The sequence below is a fragment of the Mustela nivalis genome, assembly GCF_964662115.1.
Source record: "Mustela nivalis genome assembly, chromosome: 7".
Classification (NCBI taxonomy): domain Eukaryota; kingdom Metazoa; phylum Chordata; class Mammalia; order Carnivora; family Mustelidae; genus Mustela; species Mustela nivalis.
The window spans coordinates 6637559-6657035 of NC_139026.1; the positions used below are offsets into that span (position 1 = coordinate 6637559).

General features: G+C 48.7%; 1 protein-coding gene across 1 annotated transcript; it reads left to right on the forward strand.

The window, feature by feature from the left end:
* Positions 1 to 19161, forward strand: DESI1 (desumoylating isopeptidase 1). Its single transcript, XM_082740069.1, has 6 exons — positions 1 to 387; positions 10945 to 10966; positions 11913 to 11982; positions 14294 to 14403; positions 15075 to 15197; positions 16673 to 19161. The coding sequence occupies exons 1-6, from the start codon at positions 300 to 302 to the stop codon at positions 16761 to 16763; spliced, it is 504 nt and encodes a 167-aa protein (XP_082596195.1). The 5' UTR covers positions 1 to 299; the 3' UTR covers positions 16764 to 19161.
* Positions 19162 to 19477: the final 316 nt, after the last annotated feature.

Genomic DNA, 19477 nt, shown 5'->3' on the forward strand with positions numbered 1-19477 from the left:
TCGTCGTCCGTCGGGACGGTAGCACATGCGCAAGAGTGCGTCTCCGCTCCCGCCCCCGCCCCCGCCCCCTCTTCCGCGCGGACCCTGCCCGTCCCGGCTCTGTCACCTCACAGTAGTCGTTGCCGGTGGCGGGCGCGGGGGCGCGTGTAGCGCAGGGCCGCCTTTCCCCCGCCCCTCAGGCCGGGCCTGGGCTCGGTCCCCCCCGCTCCCTCCGCTCCCCTCCCCCGTCGGGTACGGGAAGGTCCAAGCCGCTGCCGGGTGCCTGAGGGACTTCGTGGCAGCCGCCGCCACGGGTCCCGATGGAGCCGCCGAATCTCTATCCGGTGAAGCTCTACGTGTACGACCTGTCCAAGGGCCTGGCCCGGCGGCTCAGCCCCATCATGCTGGGTGAGGGGGCTGGGGGCGGGCAAGAGGGTGCCGGGACGGCCGGCAGAGGTAGGGAGGCCTGGACCACGGCTCGTGGTGGGGACGCGGGGCCCAGAGGATGCAGGAAAGCGCGAGTGGAGAAGGGAGAGGTCTGAGGTTCGGGCCCCTGGAGCGCCACTTTCCCGACTTCGCATTTGAATCCAGGAGGAAGGGATGGAGGCGAGTCACGCCCTCCCCCTGCCCCCTGCGAGCCGTGGGGTGAGCCGGCGCTGCAGCCCGGCGGCTCCCCTGCCCCACTTCGGGAGCGCTTTATACTCCTTCCTCCACCGAGTGTAGGGGAGATGAGGATGCCTACTGCGCGGTGCCCCTCGTGGTGGAGGGGACACTGCGGAGGTCCCCGGTGGCCCATAGAGAGCCTTCCCTCCGTGCCAGAAGGACACTCTGCAGTCTCTGGGGTAGATGGGAGTAGGAAGCTAGAGCCGCCCGGGGGCCCAGCCATGGCTCCCAGGTGGAGGTGAAGTCAGGTCTGCTACTGGAGCCCGAACTCCAGTGACAGTGCGGTCTTCTCAACAGTTTTTAAGTTAATTGCTTTTGTCCAGATGGTTAGAAAACAATTCTAGGGGAGGACTGGATACTGTTGTGTCAGTAAGGGTTAGTAAAGGACGTATTTCAGTTGTGCTCCATTAAACGACTTCCCGACCAGAAGAGAACATCAGCCCTAGTTCGCGGCATGTCAAACCTCATTATAACCCAAATACCGAAAGGTCTCTAACATAGAAGTTGTCGCGTTTGTGATTTCAGTGGATTCTGGGCGGGAAAGGATTCCAGGAATTGAAGAATTGAACAGCTTTGGCAACATCCATTGGAATGGCTAGTTTTTCCTTACTTTTATGGACTCATTAGAGAGTGTTTTAGTTCATCTTGGTAAGACAAGAGGGCCGAAGTCAAGTAACAAGACTACTTGGGAGGCATCTTTTCAATGACCTTGAGTTTCTGGTGTATCTTAGTGAGTTGCACTTAATCTCTTAACCCTGGGCCAGTGAGTGGTTACTGATGGTTGGCTTTACCTCAGAATCACCTGGGATGCTTGTTAAAAATACAGATTACTTCACTTTCAACAAGTTTTGGTCAATGGAAGTAGAGAAAACAAAGTTGGAACAGTTCTTTAAATATTCAGTGTGTTTAAAGCAAAGGATTTATACATGCTCCTGTAGACAGGTAATTATCTGGAAGAATACATAAGAAATTGAAACAGTGGTAACTTATGGGAAGGGGAACTTGATGCCAGAGGACGGGAATAGAAGGGAGACTTCACTGTAAACTTTTTGTACCTTTCGAATTGTGTACTGCACATATATATTTATTCAAAATAAGCGAAGTTTTAAATTTATGGATTCTAGAGCCTCGTTACACAGGTACTAAATAAGAATCTTCTGGAATTTTGATCCAAAAATCTGCATTTTAAATAAGCTCTTCTTATAATTGTTATGTAGCCAGGCCATTGTTGGCTAGAAGTTTGGGCCCAGATCACCAGTTGTTAAAATGACTAAGGCAAAGTTGAAAGCAAAACTTACAAAGTCATGGAGGAAGGTGCTAATCGCTAACAGATTACATCAGTCAAGTTCCAACTAAACTTCTTGGAATGAAGCCATTATTTGGTTACTTTGGTCATAGCTATAAATGCCCTTAGGGAATCACTGCTATGTGATTCATTCAATATTTTTTTTTTAAGATTTTGTTTATTTGACAGACAGAGATCACAAGTAGAGAGGCAGGCAGAGAGAGAGAGGGAAGCAGGCAGAGAGCCCGATGTGGGACTCGATCCCAGGACCCTGAGATCACGACCTGAGCCGAAGGCAGCGGCTTAACCCACTGAGCCACCCAGGCGCCCAATAGATTGTTTTTTGAGTCCATGTGTTAAGCTTAACTGAGGACAATATATTGAGCAAAATGTTCACGGCCATCTTGGAGCTGCTCACCGGGGATGTGATAAGTGTTAGGCCATGCAAGAAGCAAACAGGGTGCTGAGATTGAAAGTAACAAGAGAAACCTGACTTTAAGGGTATCAGAAGGAGTGACTTAAGTTGGGAAGTCAAGGATCAAGTAGTAGTCACAGGAGGGTGGTGAGGGAGTTCTAGTGTTCTAGGCATGAGGAAGATCAATCTGCCAAGGCTGGGAGGTAGGATAGAGCCTGGCCTTGTGCTGGAACTGAAAGAAGGCCTTTGTGGAGTATCATGGGTGAAGGGAAAACTGCCATAACTGAAGGGGGAGGGCCAGACAGGCCCCCTCCCCCCTCCTTTTTTTAATAGATGAGAAATCTTAGAAGGATCACGGGCAAAAATGGGAACTTCACCAGTTTGGCACATCTGCCCGCAGTGGTATTTCTGAGAACATCACCTTGCCTGCAAACCTAATTCTCTATTCTCTATCCCTTTTCTCCCATATTGCTTTTATGGCTTTTACAAAAGTAATGAAAGGATTATCAAAGCTAGTAATCACTACTTTCTAGAGTTGGAAACTTTTGGAAAATGGGCATTGCCATACTGGTTCACCCTGTCCAAACATCACCAACCTTAAAGTTGGGTATATCCCAGTGTATTGATTTCCCATTCCCAAATATATTTGAACCTTTAGAAAGTCCACTTGTTTCCTGATTTTTGCTATATGACTTCCAGAAGCATATTAATAGTTTGCATTTGTTGAGAACTTCCCATGAACCACACACTTTTTTTCTGAGTACTTTGTGTGTGTTCATAGTTTTGGGAGGTAGGTCCTGTAATTACTTCCATTTTTCATTTGAGGAACCTGAGACATAAGGCGTAAAGAGACTTGCCCCCCCCCCCCACCAAAAAAGAAACTAGCCCCTGCTCACACAGCTGGTAAGTGGCAGGGCTAGGTTATAAACACGAGCATTCTGACTTTCAGGGCTCGTGTTGTCAATCATTTTGTTATATCCGCTCTACTGTGGAATGTGTCCCTTTATAATTTTTCAAGTTTGTAAAAGCATCTTTGGTCAAGTGTTTCAAATTTGGATGAGAAAAGGATCTGCGTTTAGTGTTTCTGTGCCATTCATAATTATGGATTTATGATCATTGCTCATTGCACTCATTTTGCCATATTAAATTAGTGTGGCCTCATCAGTTGTACCTTATTCTTGTTATGATGGTTCCTCATTAAAAGACACCATCTAGGGGTACCTGGGTGGCTGCCTCCAGCTCAAGGCATGATCCCAGAGTCCTGGGATGGAGCCCAGGGTACCTGCTTCTCCCTCTCCCTTTGCCTGCCGCTCTGCCTACTTGTGCGTGTGCTGTCTGTCTGTCTCTCTCTCTCTCTCTGTCGAATAAATAAATAAATAAATAAAATCTTTAAAAAAAAAGACCCCTCTAGCTCTATTATAGTCATGACTGGACTGGAGAAAGCCTAGTGTAATTCCCTTCTCCTCCACTGGAGACTCCACAGTTTTATCCCATCCAGTGTCCAGTCTCTTAGAATAATTGCTTCGCATGAAGGTATTTCTGGTCGACTGTCCTTCATTCACCATGAAATGGTCCCAGATTTATCCTTAGCGTTCTAATAGACAGCTGATTATACCTCTTTTTCGTAATATACCATTTGCCCAAGATAATTAGCTATAATAATTATCCTTTAAATTCCTCCTCTTGATAATTTTGGCTGTTCTTTAAATTTCATGACCTTTTTCAGTGCTAAAGGACATAGAGACAAATGCAGAGGTGCTTGGGTTTTTTTTTTCAATTGTGATAATACATCATATTTGTTGATTGTTTTCTAATCTAAAGTTTTGTGTGCATGCACGTATCTCAGGGTTATGTTTATTTTTTATTTTTTTCAGAAGCCTATCTCAAAATTGTTCTCAGGTTTAAAGACAGAAGGATATAGAACATATTCATTTCTTGGCATAATGCAATCTAATGAATATTTGAGATTTTACTTTAGACCCAGTTCTTCGCTTAATTCTGTAATACAAAAAGTAATGAAGTAAAAAAAACATGAATTCTGAGGGGTGCCTGGGTGGCTCAGTCAGTTGAGCATCTGCATTTGGCTCAGGTCTTAATCCTGAGGGCCTGGGGCTCCCTGCTCAAGGGGCAGTCTGCCTCTTCCTCTCTTTCTAACCCTCCCCCAGCTCCTGCTCTCACTTGTGTGTATGCGCCCCCCGTCAAATGAATAAATAAAAACTTTTTTTTTAAAGAGTTTGTTTATTTGACAGGGATCACAAGTAGGCAGTTGCGGGGGGGGGGGTAAACCAAGCTCCCCTCTGAGCAGAGAACCTGACATGGGGCTCGATCCCAGGGTCCTGAGATCATGACCTGAGCTATAGGCAGAGGCTTAACCCACTGAGCCACCCAGGCACCCCCTGTTCAGCACATCTTCGCTCTTCAAAAGCTATGCTGCCTCCCATAACACTTCCGCTTGGCCTAGCTAACTTCTGCTCATCCTTGAGTTCTCAACTAACATGTCTCTTTCTCTAGGAAAACTTCCCTGACCCCTACCCCACAAATCTTGGTCACGTGTTCCCAGTATGTGCTCATAACATCCTATGCTCCACTTTAATCGCATTTATCATTCTATTTCATAATTGTTTTCTTTTTTAGAGAGCGAGCACTTGCAAGCAGGGTGGGGTGGCGGCAGGGCGGTGGTTTTGGGGTGGGGGGATCTTAAACAGGCTCCACACTCAGCAGGAAGCCCAACGTGGAGCTCAATCTCATGACCCCGAGATAATGACCTGAGCCGAAATCAAGCCAGCTGCTGGGGCACCTGGGTGGCTCAGTCGGTAAGCATCTACCATCTACCCAGGGGTCCTGGGATCGAGCCCTGCATTGGGCTCCTTGCTCCGCAGGGAGCCTGCTTCTCCCTCTCCCTCTGCCTACCGCGCTCTCTACTTGTGCTCTCTATCTCTCTGTCAGATAAATATATAAAATCAAAAAAAAAAAAAAATTCAGATGCTTCACTGGCTAAACCACCCAAGCACCCCTGTAATTGCTTATTTCCTCATCAGTGTTCACACACCCCCAGAACTGGACTGGAAGCTCCACTGTGGGCAAGAACTCTATGGATTTATCCAGAGTCTAGCACCGTGACCGGTGTTCAGTAAATATAGCCTAGCTGAATGGCGGAATGTTGCAGACATACCTCAAAGCATTGCAATAAGGCCTGACTAATGAAAACAAGCAAGAGTTAAAGGGAACTCTCTCAGTACTGAGGAAAAGAACTCCTAAGTCAGTTATTTTATATGAGGAAAGAATCCTGTACTGACTCCAAGGAATCCTAGCATTGGAATATCAAGTAGTTTTAAACCTACTTTTTTAAAAAAATTAAAATACCCTCTCAGTTGTTTGGGGTGCCTGGGTGGCTCAGTGGGTTAAGCCTCTGCCTTTGACTCAGGTCCTGATCTCAGGGTCCTGGGTTTGAACTCCGCATTGCATTGGGCTCTGTGCTCAGCAGGGAGCCTGCCCCCCCCTACTCTTTGCCTGCCTTTCTGCCTACTTGTGATCTTTCTCTGTGTCAAATAAATAAAATCTTAAAAATAAGTAAAATAAAATACCCTCTCAGTTTTTAACAATGTACTGCATTTGATTTTGTGATAACCTTTCTTTGCCTAAAGGAAGGGAAAGCCCTGCCAATAGCCTTTTATTTTTCTTTACAATATTGGCACAGAGGCCCACTTATGTTATACAAATGTTTCCTTTTACCTCTTTCCCACCTAGATTCAATATTTATCCTGTGGCCCCAGAGAAGAGCAAGCTGATTTTGTAAGTTACATTAACCCCTTCATGTGGCTGGTAATCTGGCAGATGCTGAGCCAACCAGCAGGTTAAAGCATTGCCAGCTGGGCACCTGGCTGGCTCAGTGGGTTAAGCTGCTGCCTTCAGCTCAGGTCATGATCTCAGGGTCCTGGTCCCACATCCGGCTCTCTGCTCAGCAGGGGGCCTGCTTCCTCCTGTCTCTCTGCCTGCCTCTCTGCCTACTTGTAATCTCTGTCAAATAAATAAATAAAATCTTAAAAAAAGAAAAGAAAACATTGCCAGTTAAGGGCGCCTGGCTGGCTTAGTGGGAGGAGCGTGCCACTCAATCTCAGGGTTGTGAGTTCGAGCCCCACACTGGGTGCAGAGTACTAAAAATAAGTAAAGAAACCTAAAAAATGTTTTAATATATTAAAAAAGCATTGCCAAATAAAACCACTATCAAGGGCTTCCTGGCTGGCTCAGTAGGTGGAGCATGTGGCTCTTGATCTCGGGGTTGTAAGCTCAAGCCCTACATTTGGTGTAGAGATTACTTAAAAATAAAATCTTGGGGGCGCCTGGGTGGCTCAGTGGGTTAAAGCCTCTGCCTTCCGCTCAGGTCATGATCCCAGGGTCCTGGGATCGAGCCCCACGTTGGGCTCTCTACTCCGCAGGGAGCCTGCTTCCTCCTCTTTCTCTCTGCCTGCCTCTGCCTACTTGTGATTTCTCTCTCTGTCAAATAAATAAAATCTTAAAATTTTTTTTTTAAATAATAAAAAATAAAATCTTAAAAATAAATAAATACACTATCAATAACACTGCATGTTAACTGGAATTAAAACAAAATAAATAAGAACACTATCATTAGAGGAATATGGGAGGTGAGCTAGGTCTGCATTCGATTTATACCGGTGACCTAATGCTACTTGCACAGAGCCCCGTGCTGCCCCATCACCAAACAGACATTTGCTGAACAGCAGCAGGATTCCAGGGGCTGATCTCGAGCCTGTCCTGCAATCAGCGTGTATGTCTATGTGCCACCCGTGCCAGGATGCAGTATTTTCTCCTTGGCTTTTGTATCCTAACTCACCTCTTTCACAGTCAGTGGAATGCTGACTAATGCAGACCTCACTCTGCATTCTTTGTTACTCTTGATGGAAACAGGACTGATATCCCTGCCTTCCATTTGTTTTCATGTGCATACTTCATAGCCCTTGAAATCCGTGCCCTAGATGCTCCAGCAAGCTTGGAGACATGCAGGCATCTGACCCACCCACTCTTGGGCCTGCTGACGAAATCCTAATGGGAAAATAATCTGCTTCTCTAGTGTGCTAATATCCACTGAGCCTAATTCATGTTCCAAAATGGCCCTGTGACCTAATTCAGTCTCAAATCACCATCTCCTACTCACTCCCGCCCCAGTGTGGCCAACAAAAAAAAATATTTTTTTAAGATTTTATGTATTTATTTGACAGACAGAGATCACAAGTAGGCAGAGAGACAGGCAGAGAGAGGAGGAAGCAGGCTCCCTGCTGAGCAGAGAGCCCGATATGGGGCTCCATCCCAGGACCCTGGGATCATGACCCAAGCCGGAGGCAGAGGTTTAACCCACTGAGCCACCCAGACGCCCCTGGCCAACAAAATTTTTAAAAATCAGTTTAGTTCCACTTTCCAATGGCTGTCACTTGACAGAGGAGACCGTGGTCCTTGTTCTTTTCCTCCCAAGGACAGGCTGCTGAGCAACTGCCCTTATGTTTCTCCCTGAACTGCTCCAACGAGTACATTGGCGTATCATGTTTTCTCCTCCTTGCTTTTATGCCAGACAAACCATGCCTCTTTATTTACCTTTTGTAAAATGATGTTAATAAATATTTGCCCTACTCCACCACATAAGGATGTCGTGAGAATAAGGATAACTGAGAGTAAGGATGATAAAGGATGTACGTCTGCGGAAGCTGCCTTTGAGGACGCTTGTCCTAAGTGGGTGACCAGTGCCGTGCAGCCTCCAGTCTGTTTCTCAGCCACCTCTGTGGGATTTCAGCTCAGTTTGGATAAGGGCAGAGCCTGCCCCACCGTCTAGGGAGCTACCTCAGAAACCCCAGCCTGAATCCCTCTGTCTGTTTGGGCTTTGTGGGCCAAAGTAGCAGGTCTCTTAGTGAAAAGCACACTAGTCTCCTAACTGAAGGAGAGACAGAACTCTGCTACATTTTCTTTTCCTTGTTACTGCATTTAGCCTGGCCACACTAACAGGGAATGAAATGTTTATATTGAAAATAGACACAGTATTTCATGTTAATTCCCTACATACTGAAATCTCTTCTTAGATTTTACAACCAATCCTAAGGTAAAATTTATCTTTTGGAGGTCTTTACCTTTCTCCCCAAGGCCGTTGAACCTAGTATAGTCTCCATGTATCAAAATTCTGGGTACCATACACTGTGATGCTGTATTTTATTTTATTGCTTCAAGAGGGGAGGAGGAGTAGGGGTAGGGAGAGATCTTAAGAGACTCTCCGCTGAGGACAGAGCTGTTGCAGGGCCCAGTCTCAGGACCCTGAGATCAGACCCTGAGCTGAAATCAAGAGGTGGACGCTTAACCCACTGAGCCACCCAGGCACCCCTACAGTTCTTTTACAAGATGTAGATGTCTTTTAAAAAAACATGGATCCAGGGGCACCTGGATGGCTCAGTGAGTTAAAGTCTCTGCCTTTGGCTCGGGTAATGATCCCAGGGTCCTGGGATCGAGCCCCTCATCTGAGCGGGGTAAGTCTCTGCTCAGCAGGGAGCCTGCTTCCCTCTCTCTCTCTGCCTGCCTCTCTGCCTACTTGTGATCTCTGTCTGTCAAATAAATAAATAAAATCTTTAAAAACAATATATAAAAATAAAAACATGGATCTGATCGAGGCACTCTACAGCCTAACAACCACAAATGCCCCCACAGTGTAGGGCAGCTTTCTGTCCGGGCTTACCCTACTTTGCTGGTGCCCCTGCTAGCCGCTTTCCCTCCTGTCACCATCACTGCACTCTTTTCTCTAACCTGTCTTTATCACAACTGTGCATTTGCACATATTCACTCTGGCAGAAAGGTCCACTCCTGCCCCTACTTGTTCCCTGGTTGAATTGCTGCTTATAAAGTTTCCTTATCTTTATTATATATAACATCTTATTTTTAGCACTCTGTAATTATACCGCTCTATAATGAGAGCCTATCAACATTGTATTTTACTTAGTTATGTGTGTGTCTCTCTTTCCATTTGACTTTGGGCTCCTTACAGGCAGGAGAATGATCTGTTCATATTTTCATTTCCATACCTAACATCATTTCTGCCATGTGGAGGTATAGAATACATCTGGATTGACTATTCAGATGGATGGCGTTGTCAAGTTTTGCTCTGTCATTTCCTGAAGGATTTCACCTCACATATGCTCAATGAAGAAATGGATAATAGCCTTTTTATACCATTGTTCTGTTGTCTCTGTATGTGAGACAAAGAAATTAAAAAGGCAAAGTTGGGGCACCTGGGTGGCTCAGTGGGTTAAAACCTCTGCCTTTGGCTCAGGTCATGATCCCAGGGTCCTGGGATCGAGTCCCGAATCGGGCTCTCTGCTCAGTGGGAAGCCTGCCTCTCCTTCTCTCTCTCTGCCTACCTTTCTACCTGCTTGTGATCTCTGCCTGTCAAATAAATAAATAAAATTTTTTAAAAATAAATAAAGTTTATGGGGCGCCTGGGTGGCTCAGCGGGTTAAAGCCTCTGCCTTCAGCTCCGGTCATGATCCCAGGGTTCTGGGATCAAGCCCCGCATCGGGCTCTCTGCTCAGCGGAAGCCTGCTTCCTCCTCTCTCTCTCTCTCTCTGCCTACTTGTGATCTCTGTCTGTCAAATAAATAAATAAAACCTTTAAAAAAATAAATAAATAAATAAATAAAGTTTAAAAAGTAAAAATAAAAAGACAAAGTTGAATTTACCCTGAAGGGGGAAAAAAAGCAGACACAAAATTGGGGGACATCTGTACCAGTGTTTTTTATCTTGCATTCTAGTTAACACAACATACCTGTATCAGGACCTAAGGACCTTATTGGAGGAGAAATGCATTCCTAGAAAGTCTCCCAAAAGGTTTTTAATAGGTTATTCTGGGTGGTTTTGTTTTTAAGATTATTTATTTCAGAGAGGGAGGGAGTTTTGTTTTGTTTTGTTTTGTTTTGCCTCAAGGGAGAGAAATTCTTCCCCCAACTCAAAGTTTTTTTTTTTTTTTTAAGATTTTATGTACTTATTTGACAGAGAGGAAACACAAGCAGAGAGAGCGGGGGAGAAGCAGGCTTTCCGCAGAGCAGAGAGCCCATTGCGGGTCTCAATCCCATGACCCTGGGATCATGACCCAAGTATAAGGCAGATACCTAACGACTGAGCCACCCAGGCGCCCCCACCCAAATATTGATTGACTGGTTGATTGATTGATTTTGAGAGAGACAGCTGAAGAGGGAACACAAGCAGGGGGGGGAGTGGAGAGGAAGAAGCAGGCTTCCCGCTGAGCAGGGAACCAGATGTGGGACTCTATCCCAGGACCCTGGGACCATGACCTGAGCCAAAGACAGAGGCTTAAGGACTGACTCACCCAGGTGCCCCAAGGGAGAGAAAGTCTTAAGCAGATCCTGCACTCAGTGCAGAACTCAATCCTATGACCCTGAGATCATGACCTGAGCTGAAACCAAGAGTCAGACACTTAACCGACTGCGTCACCCAGGTGCCCCCTGGGTTACTCTGGGTTTGGGTGATGGTCTGAATTTACTCAGGCTGAGAGGAGTCTGATCCCAGAGTGGCTAAATCTCTTCTTTTCTCCACAGGGAAACAACTGGAAGGCATCTGGTAAGTTGGGTGGGACTCTACATGGATTGGCTAGTTTCTGAAACAAAGCAGTACCTGTGCGTTTCAGGTCTCTGTAGCTTCCAGCTTGAAACCGAGCACTCCCTGCCATCAAACTTCTGACTTCTAAAGCAGTGGTGGTTCTCAGCCAGCGGTAATCTTGTGCCCTAACTCTCACCCCAGGGACATTTGGCAGTGTCTAGAGACATTTTTGATGGGTGGGTGGAGGCCGGAGTTGCTGCTGTAAACACCCTACCATGCACAGGACAGCCATTACAACAAAGAATTATCCAGCTCTAAAAATAGCAGTGGTGCTGGGGTTGACCCTGCTCTAAAGAAAGGCAGGATGATGTTGTGCCCACCCGCCCAACCAAGGCTTTCTAACTACAGAAGTCTCAAGGGCCCCACATGTCTGTCTTGAAACTCGTCCACTTTGGTGCCTCTGTCCTCGATCCTTCCCTGTCGGACAAGATGGTCGCTGGGTTCTCAGTTCCATGAAGGAGGAAACCGTAGGTCAACTAACAGTTTCTCAGTGTCAGGGTGAATCCAGGGCCTCCCCTCTGCTGACATGATCTATAGCAGCGGTTCTCCAGGAGGACAGTTCTGCCCCCAAGAACAATCCAGACGAGTGTCTGGAGACAGGTTTGGTTGTCACAGTTGGTGGGGATGGGGTGCTCCTGGCCTCCAGTGGGGGGAGGTCAGGATGTTGCTAAACTTCTAGAATACACAGGACAGCCCCCCAGTCAAGAGTTCTCCAGCCCCAAATGTTAATAGTGCCAAAGATGAGAAACTCTGTAGGATATTTATGCCTTTGGTTAGTTACATAAGGCTGTTGACCTTGTAAGTCCTATCCTTGGGCAGAAATTACTCTCCTTCCAGTGGGGCATTTGCTTTTTCCCAGACCAGTTTTAAGTTTTCTGGCTTACCGACTCACTTCTCTGCATTGCAGGCACACCTCCATAGTTGTGCACAAGGATGAGTTCTACTTCGGCGTTGGTGGTATCTCCAGCTGTCCCCCAGTGAGTGGCTTCCCTCACACCCTTCCCCGTCTCAGGTCCCTGGGGTCCCCACTCTGTATGTCTGGCTTTTAGCCCAGTGGATGTTGGCCTGTGACATAGTTCCTCCTAACTACCTTAAGACTCAGCTCAAGAACACCCTTCCCTAGCTTCCTCTCTGCTCCCTTGGCATTTGCGGGTCCCTCTGGGTCCCACCGAGTGTGATACAGTAGATGAACCAACCGTTCCTGAGTCTCTGCAGGGAGCTGTGTGTCAGCTCCTTGTGACCTGAGACTGTGTCTCGCCCTCTGTCCCCATCACCAGCTCAGTGCCTAGCTCATAGTAGGAACTTAGCCAGTGGTCAGCTGAAGGATGAGGGCTCAGAGAGGTAAAATGTGTTGCCCCAAGTTATAGGGCCAGTAATTAGCACCAGGGTATAAGTCAGGACTCTCTGCCTCTAAAGTCCATGTATCTTTCCAAGAAATTCCTCTCCGAGCTATCTAAGGGTTTTCACAGGAGGTAGTCAAACAAAGACCAGGCAACCATTCATTTTGGTACTCATAAATGGAAAGGCATTTTGATTTCTTCCTCTCACCAGTTCGCCACCTTCTCTAACAAATCCTTCATGAAGCCCAGTTAAGTCAGTCTCTCTCTCTCTTCATCTCTTTCCCTGTTTCCAGAGCTTTCACCTTCGTCCATGCCACCCTCACAGCTAGCCTGGACCGCAGAAGTACCTCTGCTCCCCCTCCATCAGGACTCCCCCCCCCCAGGGGGCGAGGTGATCTTTTCCAAAATGAAAATCTGATCGTGGCATTCCCCTGTTTCTGTCAGAACTCCCCCTACTGCTCTTGGAATAAAACCCAGCAAGCTTAACCTGGCCTCTGGGCCCTCTCTGATCCGGTCTCGGTCTCCAGCTCTGCATGACCTTTTCAGGTGGTGCCTTTTCCCACCCCCACCCCCTTCTCACTTCTGGAACATTCCATGGACATTGGAACCTAAGCTCTCACTTAGCTCTCACTAAACTCTCACTCCTAAGCCCACCTCCCTGATCCTTCACCTGGTTCTGCCTCTCCGTCCTTCAGATCTGAGTTCAGTGTTAGTCTCTCAGGCAAATCTTCCCAAACCCATCCGACTGGAAAGGTCCCCTGCCGTACACACTGGTGGTGCTCTGTATTTTTCCAGTAAGACCCTTATTGCAGCTCATAATTATGCATTGGTTTATGGGATTTTTTTGGTCTGCCTTCCTGCTAGACTATAAGCTCCACAAGGGCAGGGATCTCATCTGTTTTGTCCCCATCATACCCCAAGTGCCTAGCGTAAGGCCAGCATCTAGTAAGTTCTCAATGCGTGTTTGTCATATGAGTGAACGATAGGGACTCAACTAGTGACCTTTCAGTCTTTACAATTCTGAGACCATTATTCTTGGACCACCATAGTTACCCTGCTCGCCATGCTTTCCCCTGTGCCTAGAACAATGTCACGCACACAGTAGGTGCTTAATAGCTGTTGCATGAATGAATGATCTTTTCTAGGATCATTCAGGAGTCCTCTCCCTTACTTCCCCAGCCCCTTCCCAGCTCTGTCCTCCCCAGTGATCTGTTGCTTCACCCTTGGCCGGTTTCCCCCTTGGCCTCAGTTTCTCCTTTGGTCTGCTGTGGCAGTCTGTTAACCCATGGCAGAGGGTTTTCTGTAGGCCTTCCATGGCCCATTAACTCCCTTGCCTGGGGAACCCTATCACCATTATTAGATTATCTTCACAGATTAAAATAGAGCTGAGCTGTGAAAGTATTTGCCAGCCCACCAGATCGCTCAAGAGTCCTTCACATTTTCCCAGTCTTCCCAGGGATATCAAGTGTGTCACAAGAGAAAACTGGCTGTAGACACTTAAATGTAGGCCTAGAAAGATGGCCTGTCAAGTGCTAGCCATTTCTGAATATCCTGTTGTGCCCTTGGGATCAGGCATGTTGGAGACAAAGGGAGACTTCAGGTTCTGGATTTCTTTTTTTTTTTGGATTTCTATTTTTTTAATCAACCAGATGAGTAGATAGCATAAGGGGTCCGACCGGCCAGAGACTTGACTTCCCCAGGCCCCGCCAGAAACCAGCAGCCCAGCTTCTTAGCCACATGGCCAGCACGTGGCAGTGGAGAGTTGACGGGAAGCTCTTAAACCATTGCAGCCTGATCCGATAGGATATAACACTCTTCGTCTGCCCTGGGTGCTCTGAAAGTTAAACGTTGTTGGAACAGAGCGTTGGTGGCCTTCCATGGGAAGCCACATGAAAAAAATTCAGTGGAGATAGTGACTTAATGACTTTCTTTGGGTTGGCTCTTTTAGGGAGGGACATTGCTTGGGCCCCCAGACTCTGTGGTTGATGTGGGGAGCACGGAAGTCACAGAAGAACTCTTTCAGGAGTACCTCTCCTCCCTGAGGGAGTCTCTGTTCCGGTGAGTGGAGACACGGGTGGTGGTTAGTCACGTCTGTCCCCCGACTAGATAACAGGCCCTGGAGGGCAGCCACCAGCTCACATCCTGTAGCGCACTCAGCACAAGGTCTGGCCCAGAATTGGCTGAATACCTTTGAAGAGAAGGCAGTTCTGCCCCCAGGGAGAGCTCAGCATTGCTCCAAGGCTCGTAGTCCATCCGAGCCTACCTTCTGCCAGAACTCTGAGGGCAGGAAGGGCTATTTATTCCTCCCGACTCAAATCAGCAGCTGCTGCTCGCAGCCCGTACTGGGCAAGTACCTTGTCCTGGAAGGTCAAAAACAGGGTTTGTGGAGGGGTTGGGATGATACGCAACCCTGAGTAGGTTCTCTCTTCAAGAAGCTTTAATCCGCGGTTGTAAACGTTCAGCTGTAACCCTTGAGCTCTGCTTTGGTGAATACAAAGATTCTCCTGAAAGAGTAGAGGAGCCAAACATTTTTATTTCCTCCTTCCCTTAAAAATTGGGGTCTTAGAGTCCCCGGTGGCAAATCCAGCAGCCCTCGGGAGTGTAAGAGAGGAGAATCCCAGGGCTCGGACTCAGCTGTGCTCGCCGTGCCGTTACTTGGGTTGAGTTGTTGCACATACGTGCTCGCTGCCCCTCTGATCTGTTCTCTAAACCTTTCCCACAACGCGCAGGAGAGAGTCCTACAATGTCTTTGAAAACAACTGTAACACCTTCACCAACGAAGTGGTGCAGTTCCTGACTGGGCGGAAGATCCCTTCTTACATCACCGACCTTCCCTCTGAAATTCTATCCACGTAAGTGGCCTCGGTCTCTGGCCCTGCCCTTGAAAGCCCTGTTCACGGTCCGTGCGCCGGTATGGCCCACGTGTGCCCTCCCCGGCTCTCAGCAGAATCCTCCCATGGGAGGTGCGCCCTGTTGTGATGGCACCTGCCAGCAGGGGCCGCCACCATCCCCTCAGTCCCTGGTCCCCGCCTGTGCGACCTTCACCCTCCCTGGAGTTGGACCTGCTCTGCCCTGGCCAGAGTGCAACCACAGGACTTAGGAACCCGCTCGAATCTAGCTAGGGCACTGACACACCGTCCAGGCATCTGTCTGCCATGTTGGTCATGAGGCAGGCCCCTCCCCAGAAGCACATGAATATAAAACACTTTTACATGGACAAGCGAAGGATAGATCGGAGCATTAGTATGGTGGCTTAGTCTGTAAATGTCATTTATTGGTCTTGCTTCCTCTCTACTGTGAGCTCTTTGAGGCCCTCAAAGACAACTTCCTCCTGGCCTTTGTAGCACCCGGTCAGCCCTCCCATCTGATATAGTCCTCCCAGTCTCAAATGTCCCCTAAAAGGGCCCGCACACCCAAACCCATCATACCCTTCCCTGTCTTGGCTGTGGAATATGTTAAGGCAGCCTCTACCCACTCCAGGACCCTGTCCCACCTGCTGACTCTGACTCAGTTTCTCCTGAACTGGGGCCCTGTCCACCAGAGGTCCTGACAGGTTTAGCAGGCTCGGCGAGGTGAGGTGTTTTCTACGCGTGGGTAGGAACCCCTCAGGAAAAACTCGCAGAGGAAACAGGACTGCTGTGTCCTGGTGGGGAGAGCCCTCCTGGGCCTGGCCCTCCCTGTGTGTACTTCAGTGGGTGTGTTGAACCCCGAGGTAGTAAGCGTTGCTAAGGGATCTGGGTTATGGGGCCCTAAGCAAGTAGAAGCAGCTGGAATGTTCTTGCTGCTGTTATTTGATGCATGGAGTTCCAGGACTTACCTGGATTAGGGCTGATATATCTTAGTTTCATCTGCTTATGCTCGAGAATGCTTCATCCCCTTCAAATCTGGACTTGATTTTCAAAAAGGGCACTGTCCACTGAAGAAAAAGAAGGCCAGTAACTGAGATGTGTCGTGGGTCCCTGATTTAAGGTCGTAGGAATTTTGGAAAATCTCTCAGACTCCGGTATTGGCAATGTTCTGGTACAGAAAGGTCAGAAAGCTCTAGTTCCCTGTGTGTCGCCAGCCCGTTCAAGCCACCGAGCTAACCAGAATCTAGCAGTGAGGTACTGAGATGGCAGCGTCTACTGAGGCGGGGACCCCAAGGGTAAAAGGGCGGAGCAGGCTGTCTCGAGAGGCCCCCTGATGACGTCACTTGCGGGGCAGGTGACAAAACTGAATGAGGCTGTGCTGTCCTTCTTCCTGGTTGGTGGCACCCCTGCCCCCGTGGGCGCAGCTGTGACGGTCTGCACCCAGCCCACCCCAACCCCCGGGTCTCTTTTCTCCACAGGCCCTTCGGACAGGCCCTACGGACCTTCCTGGACCCCAGGATTCAGCCTCCTGAAGGGAGCCCTGTGGGCCCACCCAACGGCCAAAGCTAACAGGACTGCATGGGACCGCCCTGCCTCACAGGGGCTTTTCCTTTTTAAACAAAACAAACCCTACCAGATTTCTATTTTATAATTTTACATCAGAGCTAACAACCAGGGGACGGCTTTTTAAATTTCCCAGGGAAGGATGTCATCAGGCTGCATGTAGGACAATGCTGCTAAGAAACAGAACAAAATGCCATCCCTTCTAATAGTATTATACTAATTTATTAAGGCTGTCTTGTCTGTGAGTTCACTTCTGACGCTGCTTCCTGAGCGTCCTCCGCACTGGAGAAAGGGAGGGGGTTTGTTTCAGCAGAAGGCAGGAGGCACAGTTTGGGGGAGCCCCGACCTAGCACCTCTTTCCACAGACCGCCCGTGCTCTACCCAGGTTGTCACCACCTGGGAGACCCAGGTGAGTTTTATGACATCTGTAAAGCACCAGTTGCGACATCCCAGAAGCAGTGACTCTGGTTTTTAAATGAACCAAAGGACTTGGTGCACCGGAGACCACTTTCAGGAAGACTGACCCAATCCAAGTGAACTCTGTAGCCACAACCTCTCTTACCATCCCTCCCTACCCCAAGCAAGGCCACAGGGCCAGGCCTGGAGCGACCAGAAGCCTCAGGATCGAGGGAGAGTGACAGCAGGTGTCAGGCCAGAGAGTACAGGATAAAGCCATTCTTCCTTCCACCTACCGATTGCCAATCCTCTGACATCAATTTTGGAGAAGCTGCCTAGCTGCCCGCGGGCTGCTCTTCCTCGGCGTAGCTGGCCTGTCCCGGTGGAGGTTTGGGCTGGAGCGCCAGAGACCCAGGCCTTTTGTCTACAAGTAATAATGTAGGTTATTTGCAGTCACTGTACCCCCCTCCAGTGCCCAAACCAATAGGCAATATTCGGCCAGGGACCAAGGAGGGAGAACTCCTGCTCTAGGAAACTGTCCCTGATGTAGAAAGAGTAATAATGCAGAATTAAGGTGGCAAGAAAATTGTGAATTGTTTCCAATAGAGATTTTTTACATTATCCTCAATGTGTTTTGAAGGCACATGTTATTTCCGTTTTCGTTAGGACTTTAAGGATGCATTGTTGAGAGCCTGCCTGGGCACCTTCCTAATGAGCTGCTGCAGGAGCTTATAGGGAGGAACAATTTGGACGTTTCTTCTCTGGAGAGGCTCTCCGATTCCTTTTTTTCACGTGCCTCTCTTAAGTTTTGGGGCAGTGAGTGTGGCAAAGGGATGTAGAACTGCCGGGTCCCTGAGTCCCAGCCCTGGCATCTGTGGGCTGCTCCCGCCACAGCTCCTGCCTCTCCTCAGACTTGAATTATGTTCTCTTTCCTTGGGTCTGGCCCGTAGCAGGTGCCTTTGCTTTTCAGAAAGCTGCTGCTCATCTCTGGCCTCATCCCCTCCTGTCTCTGCCATTTGTCCTAGCAGTTGGCACCATGGGGGTCTCAGCTAGAGGAAAAGATGGTTTTCTCTCTTAGTGTTGGTCTGTGACCTGACCAGGGGCACCTCCACAGTGACCAGCTTTGATGTCAAGGGTCATTTTGGAGAGCAGAAACCAGCAGAGACTGTACTTAATGTGGACCTACTGCCAGAATTGGGCTCATGGAGAATGGGTTTCAGGCTGGATTTCTCCCTCCCAGGAGGGCAGCTTGTTGGTGGAGGCCTTCGCCCTGCCTCCCGCCCAGTTTCTCTCCTATTCCAGCTTGCCTCGCCTAGCCCTCTCTTCCAGGCTTCTGCTCCAGACCTCTCCTCCCAAAACTCTCAGCTCTATCCAGAGGGCACTGGGCAACACAGGCTCCACCCCCTTCTCCCCCATATCCAGGCTCAGCTGGCTTCACTCCTAATAGCAGTCACTCCAGGCCCAGGAGAAGTTAGCCAAAGTGCTACCCTGAGAGACTGAGTCACTCGGTTCATTGAAAGCCCCCTCCATGCCCAGCAGCCATTTGTGCCAATGCCTGTGCCCTAGGGATTGTGGGGTCTTCTCAGAGCTCTCCAGGAAGCCAAGCTCTCTCTCCCCATCCAAGGCCCCCTGTCACTCATTTTGGAAGCCTAGGCTCAGGCTACGACCCCTAACCCCATCCTCACATGTCTTGGTCAATCCCAGAACCCCAGGAGCGGGCTCATTTTGACCAGCTAGCTCCACACGGGTGTGCGAGGCGAGCAGAGCGAAAACCGAACCATGTGTGTAATCGTATCATACGGCAGACACCTCCGTGGAGGCCCATTGGTTTAAAGGGACAGGGAAAGAGGACGGATGAGACCCATCACCCCTCCCCAAAATAAAGCTGTACCTTTGAGATTCCTTTTCGCCCTTAAAGTCAAACTACTAATAACTGTCTCGTATGGAGGTGTTTGCTGGTTTCTTTGGTGTTTTTTCTAATGCAATAAACTCATTTCTGCCTGCCGCATTTGTGTAGTGCCTCAAGGTCACGGTATGCGTCCAACATAGCCAGGCTTCTGTCTGCCTCTGAGCTTAACCTTGCTGAGTCTGGATAGTCCGCCTTTGCTTGGTCGTAAGCCTTATGGATAAGAAGTGACACTAGCAGGGAAGAACGCATGACTTTCACCATTGGTTTACAAAAATGGGGAAAAGGGGACGCCTGGGTGGCTCAGTTGGTTAAGCGGCTGCCTTCGGCTCAGGTCATGATCCCAGCGTCCTGGGATCGAGTCCCGCATCGGGCTCCTTGCTCGGCAGGGAGCCTACTTCTCCCTCTGCCTCTGCCT

Bases quoted from the DNA above. Each gene is read 5' to 3' on its own strand.
- DESI1 (XM_082740069.1), top strand. From the start codon at position 300: ATGGAGCCGCCGAATCTCTATCCGGTGAAGCTCTACGTGTACGACCTG. The intron at 388-10,944 runs GTGAGGGGGCTG...TTTTCTCCACAG, and splicing joins GCTCAGCCCCATCATGCTGG to GGAAACAACTGGAAGGCATC. The intron at 10,967-11,912 runs GTAAGTTGGGTG...TCTGCATTGCAG, and splicing joins AAACAACTGGAAGGCATCTG to GCACACCTCCATAGTTGTGC.